This window comes from Stegostoma tigrinum, chromosome 21 (genome assembly GCF_030684315.1).
Source record: "Stegostoma tigrinum isolate sSteTig4 chromosome 21, sSteTig4.hap1, whole genome shotgun sequence".
Classification (NCBI taxonomy): domain Eukaryota; kingdom Metazoa; phylum Chordata; class Chondrichthyes; order Orectolobiformes; family Stegostomatidae; genus Stegostoma; species Stegostoma tigrinum.
In genome coordinates this window covers 48,378,711-48,400,042 of record NC_081374.1, presented here as the reverse complement: position 1 = coordinate 48,400,042, position 21,332 = coordinate 48,378,711, and the positions used below count along the sequence as shown (strand labels likewise).

Here is a 21,332-nt window from a genome sequence, read left to right as displayed (position 1 = left end):
ATCCTGATAAACCCTTCCTATTCATAGACCCATGCAGATACCTTTCAAATGCTGTACCTGCCTCCACCATCTCCTCTGGCAGCTCATTTCACACACACACACCACCCTTTGCGTGAAAACGTTGCCCCTCAGATCCCTCTTAAATCTTTCCCCTTTCATCTTAAACATACACCCTCTAGTTTTGGACTCACCTTCCATGGGAAAAAGGCCTTGCCTATTCATCCTGTCCAATGCTCCTCAACATTTTATAAACTTCCATAAGGTCACCCCTAAGCCTCCGACAACTCACTCACGCTAATTCTGTCTGCTTGCAATCTTCTTATGACTTTGTTACAATGAATGAATGATGATTTATTGTTGCTTATGCTCTACAATGTACAACACAGTAAAATACAGTGAAAAGCTTCAACTGTTGCCCATATAAATCCTTCAAGATTAAAAAGACAAAGCTGAAAGAAAGTCCATCTTTGCTCCATTGCCTCCAGCATGAGTCCGGAGTCCTGAGCCGACTGACCAACAACACCCCATGATCACTACACTTCCGGCACCATCTGTTTGTCACTGGGCCCACACCGCCAATGGACTACTGACGCCAGATGGAGTGCTGCACCCAGACTCGCCCAACAACGCAGCTCCACTGCCGCCACCTTGCCAACAACCAGGAGACCCCAGCTCCCGGCCTACCACAACCAGAAGTCCTTGGCTCCACTGAAGCCACTGCCTCACCGATGCCTTGAGGCCCGAGTCCGGACACACTAGGAATCCCCTGGCTTTGCCACCAGGTCAGGTCACTCCCTCACCAAGAATCCTGCTCCAGCCACGCCCCTGCACAATCTCACTCCCTCCGCCACTGCCAACAAGATGGAGACAAAGAGAAAAGAAAGGAATGAAGATAAAAAATGGTAAGGAAAGAAGGGAAGAAGCAGCCTCCTGGAGCAGACAGGGCCAGGAGCCTGAATGCTGCCTAGCTTGCTGCTGTCACTATCTTATAGTTATTGAGTCATAGTGATCTACAGTACAGCAAAAGGCCCTTTGGCCCATCGCATCCACACTGATCAGATACAAGCTCCTAACTGTTCTAATCCCATTTTCAAGCACTCGGCCAATTGACTTCCTCAGAGCATACCTACCAGATGTTATCTGCAAAATCAACTCCAATGTCTTCACTCTCCACATCTCAGTCACTGAAGTTAATCGTACAGCTCTGAGGTCCCAGCACAGGCCGCTGCGGGATTCCATTCTTTGTGACCAGCACTGTTTTCTGCTTTTACTGCTGCTAATATGCTACCCTCTACACAATCAACTTTTATGTCCCACCTTTGATGTAGTACCTTCCCAAATGTCTTCTGGAAATCCAAGGCTCCTCTTTATCCACAGGGCACTTACCCCTTAAGGAAGTCTAATGAATTTGTTTAACATCATTTCCCTTTGACAAAGCCATGCTGACAATTTCAGATTACCTTGAGGTTTTTCTAAATATGCAGCTATAAGCTCTTTAATTATCATTTCTAACAACTTCCCACAACAGACTCAAGCTAACTAGTCTTTAGATTCCTGTTTTCTGTCTTCTTGAATAAAGAAGATATATTTGCTAAATATAATTGCTAGATACAATTGCTAAATTGATAGAAAGAATTTTGAAAACTCAATATCTCTACCACATCATTGGTCATCTCTTTTGGTGCCTTTGGATGAAGTCTATGTGGACCCAGAGTCATGTTGACTCTGTTAATACCAATTGCCTTGCATTATCTGTACTGTTTCTGCGTCTGTGCTTTACTTCCCCTGAGTTCCTTCAGGGCCGTTTTGCTAGCGCTTATGGGGACGGTTTAAACTAACTCAGTGGGTGTTTAGGAAATAGGAAAGAACAATAGACTAATACCAGGGAACACAAAATGTTTAGAGGTGGCGTCAGAGTAAGGGAAATAGTACTAACATACAAATCAGGGTTACACTGCATGTGTGTGAATGTACAAAGTATAGGGGAGTCACAGGCACACATTACTATATGACATTATGACTTTGTGGTGCTGACACAAGCTTGGCTCAAGGAAGGACAGGTCTAGGTGTTTGGTATTCCAGGTCACAGGACTAGAGAAAAGATAGGAAATGAGAAAACAGGCAGAAAGGTTGTGTCTTGGTTCAAGACAGCATTGCAGTGCTGGAGAAATAGAATGTTTCAGAATGTTCAAGAACAAAATTAATTTTGCTAGAGCTAATGAATAAGAAGGGTGAAATTACATTTCTCTCTGGAGTTGGTGACCATCAGCTAGTGGTAAGGATGTGGAGGAAAAAGTCTGCAAGAAATTATTGAAGGATGCAACCATCATAGATGGGATTCATCAACAATCCCTCAGAACCAAGAGGAGGCTGGGGAGGCAAATGCTGATTGTCCACTTAGCATTTTGGCTAATGTTTCAGCCTTATCCTTTGTATTGATGTGCTAGGCTCTTCCACCATTGAAGATAAAGCTATTTGTGGAGCCTGCACCTCCAGTGAGTTGTTTAATTGTCCACCACCATTTATGACTGGGTGTGGCAGGACCACAGAGCTCAGATTAGCCTATTGGTTGTGAGATTACTTAGTTCTTTCTATCATTTTGCTCCTTCCACTGTTAAGCATGTCACTGGCCTTGTGATGCTCCTTCACCAGGTTGGCACCTTATTTTTAGGTATGCATGGAAGTGTGCCTCCTGCACTCTCCACTGCACCAGGGCTTACCTCCCAGCTTTATCGTAATGATAAAGTGGGGCCTATACAGGCCATGAGATTGCAGATTATGTCTGAATGCAATTCTGCTGCTGTTGATGGACCACAGCACCTCATGGATGCGTAGCTTTGAGTTGTTATATCTGTTCAAATCTGTCCCACTTAGAACAATGATTGTTTGACACAACATAATGGAAGGTAACTTCAATGTGAATGTGGGACTCAATGTCCACAATTATTTCACATTGATGACTTCTACCCATATTGTCATGGGTGGAGGCATCTGTGACAGGTAGAACAAGGTCAAGTAGACTTCTCCCTCCTGTTTCAGAGATCATTTAAGAGCGATCCACATTGCTGGGGGCCTGCAGTCGTATGTGGAGCAGAGCAAGTAAGGACAGCAGATTTCCTTCCCTAAAGGACATTACACAACATGATCTCTAGTTCCTTTATCTGTATGGAGCATTTCCTGTTCCTGTATGGTATTTCCCGTTCCCCTCCACTGCAGCTCCATCTATGATTGCTCTTGCCTGGTTCTCTTCTTGCTCCTGTCCTGTTCTGTGTCTCCAGCATCTATCCTTAACCTGTATACTGTCCCGAGCTTCCATTTCTCATCAGTATACTTTCCAAAGGCAATATCACCCTAAGGCATGCTTTGAGTTTTCAGCTACGCTGACAACATCCTGCACTACCTCAGCATCAGTCCTCCACCATTGCTAAACTACAACTTGGACATCCAGTCTTCAAGAGCAAAAATATCTTGCAAATAAAACTTGAGAAGATTACATCCATTGTTTTTCAGGTGCCGCTCCAAACTCTCTCCCTTACGTACTGATTCCATCCCTTCATGCATGACTGATCCAGACTATCTGAAGTTTAGAAAGTCTCATTTGACCCTAAGGTAAGCTGCCAATCAGATATCCACAAATCCATGAGGACTGCCTCTCCAACTTCATAATATCATCCAATTCCACTCCATCGCTGTTTATCCACTGTCGGTAATCTTATCCATGACTTTGTTACCTCTGGACTATCCTACCTTCCTCCTGGCTGCATTTTACCCTCTGTAAAACTGTGGTACTTCACTCTGCTGACAGGTTCTTGTGGGCACCAAGCCCCATTCACCTATCTCTCTGTGCTCAATGACTTCCTGTGCCTCCCGGTCAAGCAAGTACTCACTCCTGGAAATTTTCATCTTTTAAAATCACGTCACATCCCCGTCTCTGCAATGTCTCTCAGCCACACAACCCTCGTGTGTAACAGCTCACAGGCACTTTCAAACACAAACTGTAGTTGTTATTAGTGTCCCTTTGGGGAAGGAAATATGCCTCTATATGGCCCAAGCCGACACCAACATGGCTGAATCTTAACTTTCATTTGAAGCAATTGGGCGAGCATGGATCGCACCAATTCAAAATGTCAGCTCGTCAGCATGTTCTTGAAGCTTGAGTTGGGCAGTAAATGTCAGCTTTGTTACTGACACCAACACACTGAGACTGAATTAAAGAGTGCCATTTGAGAGGCTGGACTATTAATACACATGTAGCAGCATCTATATCCCGTCTCAGTTTATAACTGTGTTTGCAGTAGAGAAAATTGAGAAAAAGACCAAATAACAAAATTCTCGTGAACCAATATAAGAAATCACATCACTTTTTTTTTGGAACTTTCCAAGTGCAAGGGAATTACTTAATATTTCCTCTGAAGCGCATGAAAAATGTACAAAATACCACAAATACCTATCACAGGTCAGGTTCCAAATGTTTTACTTTAAGTTAATTTAAAAACAAATTCCTCTGACATTCCAGCTTTGTTAATGTTCAATGGTTTCCTTTAATGTCTGCAGTCAACGCAATCAGTTGAAACAAACCACAAAGTGAGTCAGAGAGCGGTCTTTTGTTCTGTTTCCAGAGCAGCCCACACAATAGATATACTCATTCTGCAAATTCACTTTTCATCACTCATAATATCTCCACTAACAAGAGAGTTCCAGGTCACATCATATCCTTCTGGGTCACTCATCCTCCTCTGTTTCACGCCACCCCTGTCTCTCACACCCTAACACCTTCTTTGTCTGTGTCTCTCCCAGACACACACTAACACCTGTTTAACACACACTAATATCTTGTCACTTTCTCTTTCACATACGCCCTAACACACTCAAACATGTCCCTTGTACCTCCTGAACACCAACCCTCTTTTAAACAATAACACCTGTCTCACTCTCTCATACACACGGAAACACCAAACTTACACACAGACACAAACATACTGCTAAAACACACACATATCTGTCTCTTGTACACATCCATCTCCACACACTCGTATGCAGAAGGTTCAGAAGGGAGGCTAGAAAGCATATTTAAGAGGCAAAGAGGATTATATCCAAAAAAAATTGGCAGCTAACGTAAAGGGAAATCCCAAAGACTTCTGCAAGAATCTCAATAGTAAAAGCATGATATGGGGACAAGTAGGGACCAAAGAGGGAATTGACACTTTTATGCATGAGGGATGGTTGAGGTCTTATACAAATACTTTGCATCAGTCTTTACCTGATGCTGCCATGGACACAGTGTCAGAGGAGGAAACTCAAGAGCAAGAAGGGTTTAAAAATGTAAAAACAGAAAGTATTGGATAACCTGTTGGTGCTTTACAGTTGTTAAGGTATCAAAACTGGATGAAATGCATCCAAGAATACCGAAGGAAGTAGAAGTGGAAATTGCAATTTCCTGGCAATAATCTCTCAATCTGCTCTAGATTCTGGGGTGGTACCAGAGAATTGCAAACATTATCCCCTTGTACAAAAGAAGTTATTAAGATCAGCACCGCAATTACAGACTAGTATAATGTCAGCTATGGGGAAACTTCTAAAACAATTATTAACTAAGTCACATAGAAAGTTATGGACTGATTCAGAATCGTCAGAATGTATTTGTTAAGGGAAAATTGAAACTAAATTACTGGAACTATGTTGAAGTTATACAAAGAGATTTAATGAGGGAAGATAGTTGATGTAATGTGCAAGGACTGCCAAAAGGCTTCTGATACAGTGCCATGGGGGAGAGTTATAGATCATGGAATAAATGGGACAGTTGCAAAGTGAGCACAGATTGGCTAAGAGATAAGAAAAAGAGAGCAGTGGTCATTTTTCAGGTTGAAGGAAGATTCTCAGTGGAATTTCCCAGGGGTCGGTTCTGGAACTCTTGCTCTTCCTGCTACAAAGGGTTAGATCTTGGATGAGGCAAGTTCAAAGTTTGCAGAATATATGGAACTTGGAAGAACTGTAAACTTTTGAGTATAGAAATCACAGAGGACATTGTCAAATTGGTGGAGTAGGAAGATTAGTGACACTTAAAGTTCAATGCAGAGAAGTATGAAGTGATACGTTTTGGTAAAAAGAACATGGAAAAACAGCACAAAGTAAAGGGTTCAGTTCTAAAGGATGTGCAGCAGCAGAGAGACCTGTGTAAATACATAAGACATGAATGGTGGTAAGGCAAGTAGAGAGAGCTGTTAATGAAGCAAACAGTGCAGTCGTAATGTCTCTATCTCTTAGCTAGGTGGCCCGGGTTCAAGTTCCAACTGCTTCAGGGATGTGTCATGAAATCCCTGAACAGACTGACTAGAAATATTGACAATATTCTAGGTTTTATTAAAACAGGCATTGAGAGCAGGGAGTTTATGATGAATTTATATGAGACGCTAGTCAGTTAGAGCACTGTGTGCAGTGCATTGTACAGAGTGCAGAAGAAGATTTTGAGAATGCTTCCAAAGATGAGAAAGTTCAGGTATGAGGAAAGATTAGAGAGTTGGGACAGTTAGGGGAAAACTGTTCTCACTCATAAATGGATGAATAACCAAAGGGCACACATTTAAAGTGGAGGAAGAATCTTTTAACACAGCAAGTAGCTAGGGTTCAATTGAGTGTGATTCAAGTCAACAGTTATTTGAATTGAAACATTATACGTACACACACCTGAATATCACACACACACATTCAAACTTGCACACCCAGAGACATGTGCGCCACCCCAGACTGTCACACGCGCACACTCCTGACTGTCACGCATGCACACACTCGACTCTCACACATGCACACACCCAAGTCTCACACACGCACTCTTAAGTCTCATCCATACACATATACATTCTGAGTCTCATACATGCACACACGTCCTCCAGTTCTCTTACACATACAAGCACAACACACACACACACACACACACACACCCCGACTCTCATGCACATGCACACTCATCTATCACACACATACAAACTGAATCTTTCACACACATACAGATACCCTCATCCATCTCACATGCACAGAGTCCCAACTCTGACTTTCTCTCAAACACAGACTTTCTCACATGCCCGACTCACATGCACACATGCTCAACTCTCTCTCACATACAGTGTCTCACACATGCACACACCCTTGACTTTCTCACATACACACACCCCAACTTACACGCACACGCAACTCTCACACATGAGCACATATCTGACTCTCACACATGTACACCCCTGACTTTCTCTCACACACCCCCATCTCACACACACACATCGTCTCTCTCACACAGGTACACATGACAGACTCACACAGGCACATGCATACAACTTTCACACACACGTACATACCCAATTCTCACACAGATGCATATCCCCTCATCTCTCATGCACATGCACACCTGCAACTCTTGGACACACACACATCGTCTCTCTCACACAGACACACACTGCAGACCTACATCAGCATACACATCCAACTCTCTCTCACGCACATACCCTACTCTCTCACACACTTACACCCCATCTCTCAAACATGCACACAACCCCAACTCTCACACAAGCACACAGACCCATCTCTCACACACACATTCTTGACTCTCATAGTCACACACCTCCATCACACACCCACACACATGCCTGACTCTTACACATGCACACATATCCCCCAATTCTCACACACATACAAAACCAACACACACATACACCCCAACTCTCTTGCGCATGTGCGCGCACACACATGCCCATCCCTCTTACACGTATGCACTCCACCAACCCCCACCACCACATGCACACTGACTCTCTCTCTCTCTCTCTCATACACGCACATCCTTCCCACACGCACACAGACATGCCACTGACTCTCCTGCATGCATGCACACACACATGCACGCACTGGCACCTCTCACACACATCCCTCTGACTCTCTCATACTCCTGACTCTCTCACATACACACACCCCCATTTCTCACACATGCATACAGTCCAGACTCTCTCACACACTTTCACTCCTGACACTCTCTCAAACATCTCCAACCGTCACACACCCCTGACTCTCACATCCCTAAATTTCACATACGCACACACACCATCAACTTTTACACATGCTCACACACACTCCCCTGACCTGACCCTATCTCTGCGCTCCCCCCACACACACCCCAGACTCTCTCTCTCACACACACACTCCCCTGACCTGACCCTATCTCTGCGCTCCCCCCACACACACCCCAGACTCTCTCTCACACACACTCCCCTGACCTGACCCTATCTCTGCGCCCCCCCCACACACACCCCAGACTCTCTCTCTCACACACACACACACACACACACACACACACACACACACACACACACACCCCTCACTCTCACTTGCAGATCCTGACTCTTGTTGACATTCATACAACAACTATTACATTGCACACACATGTCATGCAAACATGTCTCCCACATACACAGATGCTCAGCTAGCAGACATACATACATCAGGGACACACAACAGTCAGTAACCAGGGAGAAAAGCTGAGCTTTCAAAAGTGAGAATTAGGATCTCAAGTGGGGCTGAAAGTTGAAATTTTGGGGTTGAATGTTGTGAGTCAGCATGCTCCTGCTGAGTTTAAACAGCTGCACTGCCTGTCTGTCTTCTGTCCTCATTGCCACCTACTCCCCACTCTCACAGTGATCCCCCTTGCCATTCTCACAGTTCTCACTGAGGGGTCAGGATCATTTCAAGCCTTTCCATGGGGTTACAGCAACAAAACGTACTGGAGTGGAGTGTGGCATGAACGCACAGACAGAAAGAGACAGACATGGACACACTTACACACATAGACCCTGACACTGACACACTTACACACAGGCCGCAACAGAGACACACTCAACGTGCACACCATGACACAGGCACACTCAACACACACTGACACAGACCCCAAAACAGGCACACATACAGATGCAGACATATTTGCACATAGACCCCAACTCAGACAAGCCTACACACACAGACACAGATCCTTACATAGATGCGCATACAAACACAGACACTGACACAGACACACACACATGGACACACTTGTTGATGCACACGCAGACCCTGGCACAAGCACACTCACACACACAGACATCCACTCCTCCTGCATCCACAGCCACCATCTCTCTCTCACAGACCATGGGCCTCACCCGGTGATCAATCATTCAGCCAAATTACACTATGAGTGAACCCTTTTATAAAATAGTTCACATCAGAGCTGCATTCCTTCAAACATATTAATACTTTCTTTCATCCAAATAATGCTGATATTATTAACTGAAATTAACAGTGAACAACAGACTGTGTGAAATGGCAGAACCCAGCAGTATATCTGCAGATTCTACTGAAAGAGGACAATAGCACAGGGTGAAATAATAGCCATATATAAATAAACAACTCACATAAACTTTCAGCTTATTAAGGGTGGAAAATAATACTCAGCACAATTTGAATTTCAAAATTAAATTCTTCAGTAAACAAAGAATATATGCACTCATGCAAATGGTGTTTTCCAGGTAACAGGGTCCTATATCAAACAAAACTTCAGTGCCCCAGTTAACTACAGACTGGAGCTGGGAAGTATACGGATAGGGTCTAACAGCTGTTCTTCATTCCAGCTACGATGAGGTGTACGGGGGAGCACCTACAAAAGCAAACAAATCAGACAGGTTAGATTAGAGTTCAATGTAGCAATTTAGCATCATTAAGAACAATGAATCTATGGGGCCATACATTATGGAGATCACAGCTAGTGAATTTAACCTGAAGAGCCTTCGAGAAAAGTGGCCAAAAACAGAAACTACAGGAAGGCACAAGTCAAAAAAATGGCATTTCTAAACTAAACTCTTAGCAAATTGTTAACTGGTGGAATGCATAAGTTTCATATAGTTTATCCTATTATGATGATATACAAGTCTGTGCTTTAGTCTAACATCCTGACATGTCAACAATGATACATTAAGAGTGTTGAGAGTGACTCTCACAAGGGTGTGCACAAGCTTCCCGTTATATCTATTTTGAAAAATCAGGACTGTCTATCCAACATTGCCATGCCACTCTGAATCTGCAACACTAAACGCTCTGAAATCCAACACTAATTGCAGTCGATTGTACAGATCCCAAAACCACACCCAGTACACCAAAACCATTTTTAACACCCCAATCCCATTCCCAATGCCCCCCATAAAAACTGTGAATGCCCCAAACCCACACTCAATGCCCAAACCAATTCCCAACACCACAAGACCAATCCTAATACTCCAATTTCAACATCCCAAGGCCAATCCCAACATCGTAAAACTTTCTAATACATGTCTGTCCCTTCCCTGACTTCAGAAGTGAATTAACCAATGTGTTTCATCTTATAGAGTCATACAGCACAGAATCAGACCCTTCAGTCTAACCAGTCCAAGCCAAATATAAGCTCAAACTAAACCAGTCCCATCTGGCTGCTCCTGGCCCATATCCCTCCAAATCATTCCTATTCATGTACTTATCCAAATTTCTTTTAAATGTTGTAATTGTACCCACATCCAACATTTCTTCAAGAAGTTCATTCCACATGCGAACCACTATCTGTGTGAAAAAATTGCTCTTCATGTCTTTTTGAAATCTCTGTCCTCTCACCTTAAAAATGGGCCTTCTAGTCATGAAATCCCCATCCTAAGGGAAAGGCAACTATCATTAACTTTATCTATACCACTCATTATTTTATAAACTTCTTTAAAGTCGCCTCTCGACCTCCTTTCGTCAGTGGAAAACAAGTCGTGGCCTAGACAAGGTTTCTTTATAACTCAAATCTTCCATACCTGGCAACATCCCAGTAAATCTCTTCAGAACAATGTCCAGCGTAATAATATCCTTCTTATAACTGGACAACCAGAATTGGACACAGTATTCCAAAAGAGGCCTCACTAATGTTGTGTGCAACCTCAACACGATTTCCTAACTCCTATACTCAAAGGACTGAACAATTGAGGCAAGCAAGCCAAATGGCTTTTTAACCAACCACCCTGTCTGTACGTGACACAAACTTCAAAGAATTATGTACCTGAACCCCTGGGCTCCTCTGTTCTACAATATCACCCAAGGCCCTATCATTAACTGTATAAGCCCTGAGCTCATTGCACAACAGTTAGAACTTACTTGCAGCATTGTAGGCTGGAGCTGGTGGGTATGGCTGATAAGATGCCACACGTGTGTTGGCAGCATAGCCTGGCTGCATTGGGTAGTTTTGCATCACTGTTCTCACACCATGGAAAGGAACAAACACTCATTAATACAACTGAAAACGATATATATTTAGATACTGCTTTTAACAATTTTAGGATGACTGAAAGCCCTTTAGAGTCAACTCATTGCTGTTATAATGAGGTTATTGCTTTGATGTAAAAACAACAACAGCCAGTTTGTGCCTAGCAAACTCCCACTAACAGGAGTGTGACAATCTATTTTTGTAGTCTTGATTGAGGACAAATATTGGTTCCAGGGATAACTTCTTTGTCAAAATAGCAATATAGGAACAGTAGACCATTCAGCTCCTCGAGCCATTCTGGATCATGGATCAACTACCTCATTGCTATTTTCCCTGTGTTATCGCCACATCCCTTCATATTAATATTATTATTTAGAAATTGATCGATCTCTGTCCTGAACAAACTCAGTGACTGAGCCTTCATCATCCTCTCGGGTAGAGAATTCCAAAGGCTACCTACTCTCTGAATGAAGAAATTCCTCCTTTTCTCAGTCCCAAATGGCTGCTCCCTATTCTCACACTGTGTCCATGGTTCTATTCCCAGCAGTCAGGCAAAACATTTTTCCTGCATTTAACCTGTTGAGTCCTGTCGAATTTTGGAAGTTTCAATGAGATCGCCTCTCATTCTTTCATACCTAGAGAAAGATAGGCCCAGTCTCCCCAGTCTCTCCTCATGAAGCAATCCTACCATCCAATGAGTGTGGTGAACCTATAATGCGCTTCCTCAATGCCAAGTATATCCTTCCATGGATAAGGAGACTAACACTGTACACAGTACTCTAAAATACCATCTCAAAGACATTCCATGAATTCCTTTTCTTGAGATCCACGACCAACCTGATCTTCCCAGTCCACCTGCATATTGAAGTCCCCCATGATTATTGTAATACTGCCTTTCTTAAATGACTTTTCTATCTTCTGATTTATTTTCTTCCCTACATCCTGATTACGGCTAGGAGACCTGTACACAACTCACATCAAGGCTTCCTTCCACAGTTCAAAGACGTGCAAGTTAGATGAATTGGCCATGCTAAATTGTCCCTAGTGTCCAAGGATGTGTAGGTTAGGTGGATCAGTCATAGGAAATGCAAGGTTATAGGGATAGGGAACGAGGCTGGGTCTGGGTGGGATGCTCTTTGGAAAGATGGTATGAACTGGATGGGCCAAATGGCCTGCTTCCACACTCTAGGAATTCTATGATAAACTTAATAAGGCATAAGGGGGATGGTGATGGTGTTGTGGTATTTTCACTAAATGAGAAATCAAGACATCTAGTTAATGTTCTAAGTATCTAAGCTCACATCCCACCACGGTAGATGATGAAATCTGAAATCAATAAAAATCTGGAATTGAAATGTCTAATGATCAAACCATTGTTGATTATCAGAAAAACCCATCTAGTTCACTAATGCCTTTTACGGTAGAAAGCTGACATCCTATATTAAATGTTACTTCAGAACCACAGCACTGAGTTTGACTCTGAACCGCCATCTGATATGGCCAAGCAAGCCATTCAGTTGTATCTATCGCTACAAAGTCTCAAGGCTTCAGGATGTTGCCGGGTATGGAAGGTTTGAGTTACAAGGAAAAGCTCGATAGGCTGGGAATTTTTTCAATGGAGTGTAGGAGGTTGAGAGGTGACCTGATAGAAGTTCATAAAATAATGACAGGTAAAGATAGAGTTGATGGCGGTCAACATTTCCCTAAGATGGGCAATTTCAAGACGAAAGGGCACATCTTTAAAGTGAGAGGAGAGAGATTTCAAAAAGACGTGACAGGCAATGTTTTTATATTGAGGATGGTGCCCGTGTGGAATGAACTTCCCGGTAATGTGGTGGGTGTGGGTAGAATTACATTGTTTAAAAGACGTTTGGATGGATATATGAATAGGAAAGGTTTAGAGTGATATAGACCAGGAGCAGGCAGGTGGGACTAGTTTAGTTTGGGATTATGTTTGGCATGGACTGATTGGACCAAAGGGTCTGTTTCCATGCTGCATGTCTCTATGGCTTTCTAGCATCAACCCAGGCACCAGAAACAACAGCAAGGATAACACGGTGTAGAGCTGGATGAACACAGCAGGCCAAGCAGCATCAGAGGAGCAGGAAGGCTGACGTTTCGGGTCTGGGCCCTTCATCTGATAAGATGCTGCTTCGCCTGCTGTATTCATCCAGCTCCAGACCTTGTTATCTCAGATTCTCCAGCATCTGAGTTCCTATTACCCCCCTCAACAACAGCAAGAACAGCCTTGTCGATGCTGCAATGTCCTCCTCCTAACAGCTGGGGGCTCATATCAAAATTGGGAGAGCTATCTCACAGACAGCAATAACAGACAATATCCCAAACAACACCATCACCATTTCTAGGTATATCCTATTCCACCAGCAGGACAGAGCCAGCATAAGTGGCAGCACAGTGGTGTACATTCGGGTGGGAGTTGCCCTGGGCATTCTCAGCTTTGATTCCCAACATCTTGCAGTCTCATGGCACCAGGTTAAACACGGGCAAGGAAACGTCCTGCTGATTACCATGAACCGTCCTACCAACCGATGAAGGAGGAATTCTCCATGTTGAGCAATAGTTGGAAGAAGCACTGAGGTTGGCAAGGGCAGAGAATGCTGTCTGGTTATGGGACTGAGGTAGTACAGACTGCCGATGCTGGAGAATCTGAGATAACAAGGTGTGGAGCTGGATGAACACAGTAGGCCAAGCAGCATCAGAGGAGCAGGAAAGCTGACGTTTCAAGTCTAGCCCTTCTTCAGAAATGAAGAAGAGTCTACACCCGAAATGTCAGCTTTCCTGCTCCTCTGATCCTGGTGTGGGACTTCCTTTGTTAGCCATGGTTAACTCACTTTTCCTGTTATTTTCTGTGCCTTGAAGGAATATATTTTTATTGTAAATCATATATTAATTCTTCTTTAAATAGTAGCTTATCTGTCATCATACCTTTTAAAATATTTTCCCAATTCACCATTGCCAACTTATCCCCATGCCTTCACAGTTTCCTTTGTTTAGAATTTAAAATCTTCATTTTGAATTGAACTACATTATTTTCAAACTTTACAACAGAACATAAAACAGCACAGCATAACAACGAGCCCTTTGGCCCATGAAGTTATGCTGAATATGAAGCCAAATTAAACTAATCGCTTCAATCCATCATTAGTCTATACCCCTCAATTCCTTGCATATTCATGTGCTTATCTAAAAGCTCCTTAAATGCCCCTGTGGTATCTGCCTGCAACACTACCCCTAGCAGCACGTTCCAGGCACCCACCACTCTCTCCTGTAAACAACTTGCCCCTCCCATCTCCTTTGAATTCCCCCCTAACATTAGACATTTCAACTCTGGGAAAAGATTCTGAACTGTCACCCCTACCTATACATCTCATAATTTTACAGACTTCTATCAAGTCTCCCCTCAGTTTCCACCATTCCAGTGAAAACAACCTGAGTTTTTCCAGCATCTTCTTATAACTCATACCCTCTAAATCCAGGCAGCTTCCTGGAAAACCCGTTCTGCACCCTCTCCAAAGCCTCCATGTCCTTCCTGTAATGTGGTGACCAGAAGTTAAAACAATAGTCGAAGGCCTAACCAAAGTCTTATAAAGCTGCAATATGACATCCTGACTCTTGTACTCAGTGCCCCACCTAACAAGGACAAGCATGCCATACATTTTCTTTACCACCCAATCTACTTGCCAAACGCTTTCTTCACCGCCCTATCTACTCACATGGCCACTTTCAGGGAACTATGGGGTTGAACCCTAAGATACCTCTGTACATCAGTGCTACTCAGGGTGCTGCCATCAAGTGTACACTTTTCCTTGATATTTAATCTCACAAAATGAAGCATCTCGCACTTGTCAAGATTAAATTCCAACTGCAATTTGTCTGCCCATATCTGCAAATGATCTGTATCCCATTGTATCCTTTGACAACCTTATTCACTATCTACAACTCCACCAATATTTGTGTTGTCTGCAAACTTGCTAACACACCCATCTATGTTTTCATTCAAGTTATTTATTTAAATATATATCACAAACAACAGAGGTCCCAGTACGGATTCCTGTGGAACATCACTAGCCACGGACCTCCAGCCTGAAAAACACGTTTCCACCACTACTCTCTGCTTTCTATGGGCAAGACAGTTCTGAATCTGAGCGGCCAAGTTCCTGAGGATCTCACGCATCTTCACCTTCTGGACTACCTACCATGACGGACCTTGTCAAAAGCCTTATTAAAATCTGTGTAAACAACATCTATTGCTCTACTCTCATTAATCACCTTTGTCACCTCCTCAAAAAATTCAAACGAGGTAGTAAGACATGACATGCCCTGCAAAAACCCATGTTGACTGTCCCTAATTAGGCCATGCTTTTCCAAATGCATGTAAATCCTATCCCTAATAATTCTCTCCAATAGCTTCCCAACCACTGATGTGAGACTCGCCAGTTTATAGTTTCCTGGATTTATCCTTATTTCCCTTCTTGAACAAAGAAACATTAGCTACTTGCCAGTCCTCCAGGATCTCTCTGCTAGCTAGCAAGGTAAAGGCCCCAGCAATCTCCTCTCTAGTCTCAGTAACCTGCAGTAGATACCACTGGGCCCTGGGAACCTTAGTTTTCTTCACGACACCCAACACTACTTCTTTCTTGATCCCATAATGCCCTAGTGTATTATCATGCTCCACAGTACGCTTACTATCCTCCATGTCCTTCTCCTGAATACTAACACAACATACTCATTTAGGATCTCAATCATGTCCGCTGCCTTGAAGCACAAGTTACCTCCTTTATCCTTGAGTAGTCCTACCTTGTCCCTAGTTAGCTTCTTGTTTTTAAAGTACGTATAGAATACCTCTTTAACTCTACTTGCCAAGGTGACTTCATGGCCCCTTCGAGCTCTCCTAACTCGCTGCTTGAGTTTTTTCCTGCTTTCTTTATATTCCTCAAGGTCCCTGTCCAATTTTAGCTTCCTAAACCTGTTATATGCTTATTTTTCCCTTTTGATTAAATTCATGACCTCCCTCAATATCCAAAGATCCCTCACCTTGCCATCCTTGTCCTTCCTTCTTACTTGAACATGCTAGTCCTAAACGCTGATCAGCAGACCTTTAAACAACAACCACATGTCGAATGTGGACCCACCTGATAACAGTTGCTCCCAATTAATCCTCCCTAGCTCCTGCCTAAAACTGACGTAATTTGCCCTCTCCTAATTTAGTACCTTTCTGCAAGGTCCTGACTTATCCTTATTCAAAGGTATTTTAATACTTAAGGAGCTGTGATCACTGTTTCCAAAATGCCCTCCCACTGAAAGATCAGTCACCTGGCCAGGCTCATTAGGCAATATAATGTCCAATGTGGCCCCTCGTCTCTTTGGCCTACCCATACACTGTTTCAAGAAATCCTCTTAGATGGCCCTAACAAATTCTGGCCCATCTAAGCCTCTTGATCTAAGGAAGTCCCTGTCAATATCAGGAAAGTTAAAGTTGCCCACTATGGCAACCCTGTTGTACTGCATCTTTCCATAATCATAATTATTCCATAATCAATTATATTATGGTCACAGTTCCTAAAAGTTCTCTTATAATATGATTATTTACTAAACCCTTCTCAATGTATAATGCATTAACAGCAAGTGATAGACAGGGCTAAGTGATCCCACAAGCAACAGATGAAGGCCTGCCGTGCTGCCATATCCAGTTGTGAATGGGCAATTAAACAACTCACTGGAGGAGGAGGCTCCACAAACATCCCTATCCTCAGCTAGAAGTGTCGAACGGATGCTCCAGCTTGGCCTCTTTCAGAGTTCTTCAGAATCACAGATGCCAATCTTCAGCCAATTTGACTCACTCCATGTGACATTAGGAAACGGCTGAAGGGACCAGGTACTACAACAGCGATAGGCCCTGACAACATTCTAGCAAAAGTGCAGAACTAGCCTTACTCCTAGCCTGTTGCAGTACAGTTACCAAACCGGTGTCTACATAACAATGTGGAAAATCATGTACACAAAAGCAGAATAAATTCAACGTGATGCTGCTTATGCTTGACCTCTATTTTGGCCTGTGTTGGATGTTCAAATTCAATGACAGATGTTCCTTCCCCAGTGTGGGTGGTTTTGACTTAGAGATTTCCACAAACCAATGGAAATATTACATGTTTTCAGGGAGGGTTTGAGGGTCAACCTACTGGCAACTGCTTGCCATGACAAAGCTTGAAGAATTTGTGTCAAGTATGTGGATAAATGTGAGGTTTTGCATTTTGATAAAACAAACCAGGGCATGGCTTACATAGTTACTGACAGGGCCTTGGGTTGTGTTGTTGAACAGACAGACTTATAGTTCATGGCATAATAGCTGGACAGGATGGTGAAGAAGGCGTTTGGCATGTTTGCTTTCACTGGTCAGAGCAGTGAGTACAGGAGTTGGGACATCATGTTACACTTGTACAAAATACAGGTAAGGCCACATTCGGAGTACTGTGTACAATTCTGGTCACCCTGCTATAAAAAGAATGTTATTAAACTGGAATGGGTGCAACAAAGATTTACAAGAATGTTACTAAGATTAGAAGGCTTGAGTTATAAGAAGAGGCTGGATAGGTTGGGGCACTTTTCTCTGGAGCAAGGGGCTTCCTTACAGAGATTCATAAAATCAAGAAGGGCATTGATAAGGTGAATTGCCAAGGTCTTTTGCCAAGTGTAACAAAATCCAAAGCCAGATGGCATAGGTTTAAGGCAAGAGGGGAAAGACTTAAAAGGGATGTAAGGGACAACGTTTCCACACACAGGGCAGTGTGTGTATGGAACGAGCTACCACAGAAAGTGATGGAGCCAGGTACAATTACAACATTTAGAAGACATTTGGACAGGTACAAGGATAGGAAAGGTTTGGAAGGATAGGCCCCAAATGCAGGCAAAAGGAGCCAGTTCAGTTTGGGAAACCTGGTCAGCCTGGGTAAGTTGGGCTGAAGGGTGTGCTTCCATGCTGTATGCTTCTATAATACAGCTGACTGGTCAGAACCAGTATGCCAACACTGGGGATGCTAACCTGAGAAAGGACACTAATAATGGAGCATGCATCCTGCCACTGGATTTGCAGGTTTTGTACTGACACTGCTGGTGATATTTCTCAAGGAATTCACAGCATCAGCCAAATGTTACCATATCTCTGTTAGAAACAGGAGCAGGTTGAACACTTCTGCCGTGCAGACAATGAGCTTGAGGCCCGGTTTGAGGTCTTTGTCATCAAACTAACTGTCCTGGAGATGTCTAAAGGTTAATGGCACCACTAAAGGCAATGTTGAACTTCATCGTCAATATTCGCCCTCAATGACAGGAGGCTCCCAAAGTGTGAGAATTAATCCACATTGTCCAGAAGCTCATTATGGATCTTGACTGTTGGGGGTTCTGGTGTTGCATGATGGGAGCAGCTTGCCAGAGGAGCTTTGTCTTCTCTTATTTGCCTCTATGCACGCATTGGTGATAGACTGGAGCTAGAGTCTGAATTTGTGCACATCTAAGCGCTATCTGCATACTGCAGCTCAATGGCAGAGTTTAGATGTGATCTTGGTCATCCCGTTGAGATGCTCCAGTCCAGTGGAAATCTTCATGGACAGTGGGTGGAGGGTTGCAGCAAGGAGAATCGAGAAGAATGTTGGAGTGATGACACCAGTTTGCACTCAGATTGGGTCAGTGGTGGGTCCACTGTTCAGGATCACAGTTCATATGTTGTGCTGCAATAAGCAGAGGATGGTATATCGTCATAATCCATCACAGTTGATAGGGTCACAGATATCCATGAAGTTGGATAAAGCCACATGTAAAGGTTGCTCCCAATCTCTGCACTTTTCTTAGACTTGCCTTGCTGTGAAGAGCATGTGCATTGTGTCTCTGGACAATTGGAATCCACATTGATACTCTGGGAGCAGCTCTTCAGCCACTGGGAGGAGGTGACTGAGGAAGATTTTTGTAATGACCTTCCCTGGAGTAGACAGCAGGGAGATTCCTTGAGTGTTTCTACAATCAGTCTTCTCTCCTTTCTTGAAGATGGTCACAGCTATAGCATCTTGAAGACCTGCTGGTCTGTTCTCGTCCTTCTAGATGAGGAGGATGAGGTCTTTGTTGGTTCTCAGCTGCCTAATAGCCTTTTCGGTCCCATGTTGGGCTGGAGTTGTGCTAACAGGGTGGCAGGGAGCATGCTGTAGGATGTGGTCAAGGACACTCACATCAAGGACTGAGCTTTGTTCAAAGAGATCCTCAATGCTCAATTAACAGTAACTGCCTCTCCATTACAATGAGCCTCACTTGGCTGTCAGCTGTCAGGGAGATATTCCTGGGGCGCTTGGGCTATGGATGGTGTCTCACGATCTTGACTGAACTTGTTGAATAAGCGATGATGAGGACTGATGAAGGCTTGGCGGCGGATATTGTCTTTATGGCCTGCAGTAAGGTGTTTGTTAAGGTACCTCACGGTAGACTGGTTAACAGGTTAGATCACATGCCAGAGAGGGAGAACTTGCCACTTGGATATAAAATTGGCTAAAAGATAGAAGACAGAGAGTAGTGGTGGAGGGTTGCTTTTCTGACTGGAGACCTGTGACCCGCGCTGTGCTACAGGGATTGGTGCTGGGTCCACTGTTTTTTTGTCACTTAAAAAAACAATTTGGAAATGAATATATGAATATGGTTAGGATATCTGCAGATGGCACCAAAATTGATGGTGTAAAGAGTCAATGAAAATAGTTACCTCAGCGTACAATGGGACATTGATCACATGGGCTGATGGGCCAAAGATTGGTAGATGGAGGTTAGTTTAGAAAAATGTGAGGTGCTACATTTTGGTAGGGCAAATCAGGGCAGGACTTGTACACTTCATGGTAAGATCCTGAGGAATGCTGCCAAAGAGTCATAGCAACATAGAAGATTGGAGCAGAAGGAGATCATTCGGCCTTTCGAGCCTGCTCTGCTGTTCTTCACGATCATGGCTGATCATCCAACTCAATAGCCTAATCCTGCTTTCTCCCCGTAACTTTTGATCCCATTTGCCCCAAATGCTATATCTAGTCGCCTCTTGAATACACTCAGTCTTTCGGCATCAACTACTTCCAGTGGTAATGAATTCCATAGGGTCACCAGTCTGTAGGTGAAGAAATGTCTTCTCATCTCCGTCCTAAATGGTCTACCCTGAATCCTCAAACTGTGGCCCCTGGTTCTGGATGCACCTACCATCGGGAACATCTTCCCTGCATCTACCCTGTCTAGTTCTGTTAGAATTTTATAAGTCTCTGTGAGATCCCCCCCTTAGTTGTCGGAACTCTAGCAAAATCAATCCCAACCTAGTCAATCTGTCCTCAAATGTCAGACCTGCCAGCCCTGGAATCAGCCCAGTAAACCTTCGCTGAACTCCCTCAAGTGCAAGAGCATCCTTCCTCATAAAAAGAGACCAAAATTGCACACAATATTCCAGATGTGGTTTCACCAAGGCCCTGTACAACTGCAAAATATCCCTGCTGCCATACTCGAAACCTCTCGCAGTGAAGGCCAACATACCATTTGCCTTCTTTACTGCCTGCTTCACCTGCACACCTACCTTCAGAGACTGGTGCACAAGGACACCCAGGTCCTTCTGCACACTCCCCTCCCCCAATTTACAGCCATTTGGGTAGTAATCTGCCTTCTTGGTTTTGCTTCTGAAGTGAATAATCTCACATTTACCCAAATTATACTGCACCTACCCTTGATTTGGCCACTCGCCCAACCTGTCCAGATCATGCTGAAGGAACTCTCCATCCTCGTCACAGTTCACCCTCCCACCCAACTTGGTATCATCTGCAAACTTGGAGATGTTACATTTTGCTTCCTCATCCAAATCATTTATATTGTGAATTGCTGGGGTCCCAGCACCGATCTCCATGGCACCCCACTAGTTGCTGCCTGCCAATTTGAAGAAGGCCCATTAATTCCTTCTCTTTGTTTCCTCTCTTCACCTTGGGTTAAGATTCAGCACCCTAGCCTCTGAATCAACAACCTCACTCTCCACCTTGAT

At 43.7% G+C, this 21,332-nt stretch overlaps 1 protein-coding gene across 2 annotated transcripts in view; it reads right to left on the bottom strand.

The window, feature by feature from the left end:
* Positions 1–4,457: 4,457 nt before the first annotated feature.
* LOC125462865 (comitin-like) overlaps positions 4,458–21,332 on the bottom strand; it is a 64,815-nt gene continuing 47,940 nt past the window's right edge. For both annotated transcript variants that reach the window (XM_048553308.2, XM_048553309.2), the window contains 2 exons: positions 11,167–11,262; positions 4,458–9,664 (listed from right to left, as the gene is read on the bottom strand). In XM_048553308.2, the coding sequence (XP_048409265.1) occupies positions 9,639–9,664; positions 11,167–11,262 (122 nt within the window). In that variant the 3' untranslated portion in view covers positions 4,458–9,638. The remainder of the gene's footprint in view (positions 9,665–11,166; positions 11,263–21,332) is intronic.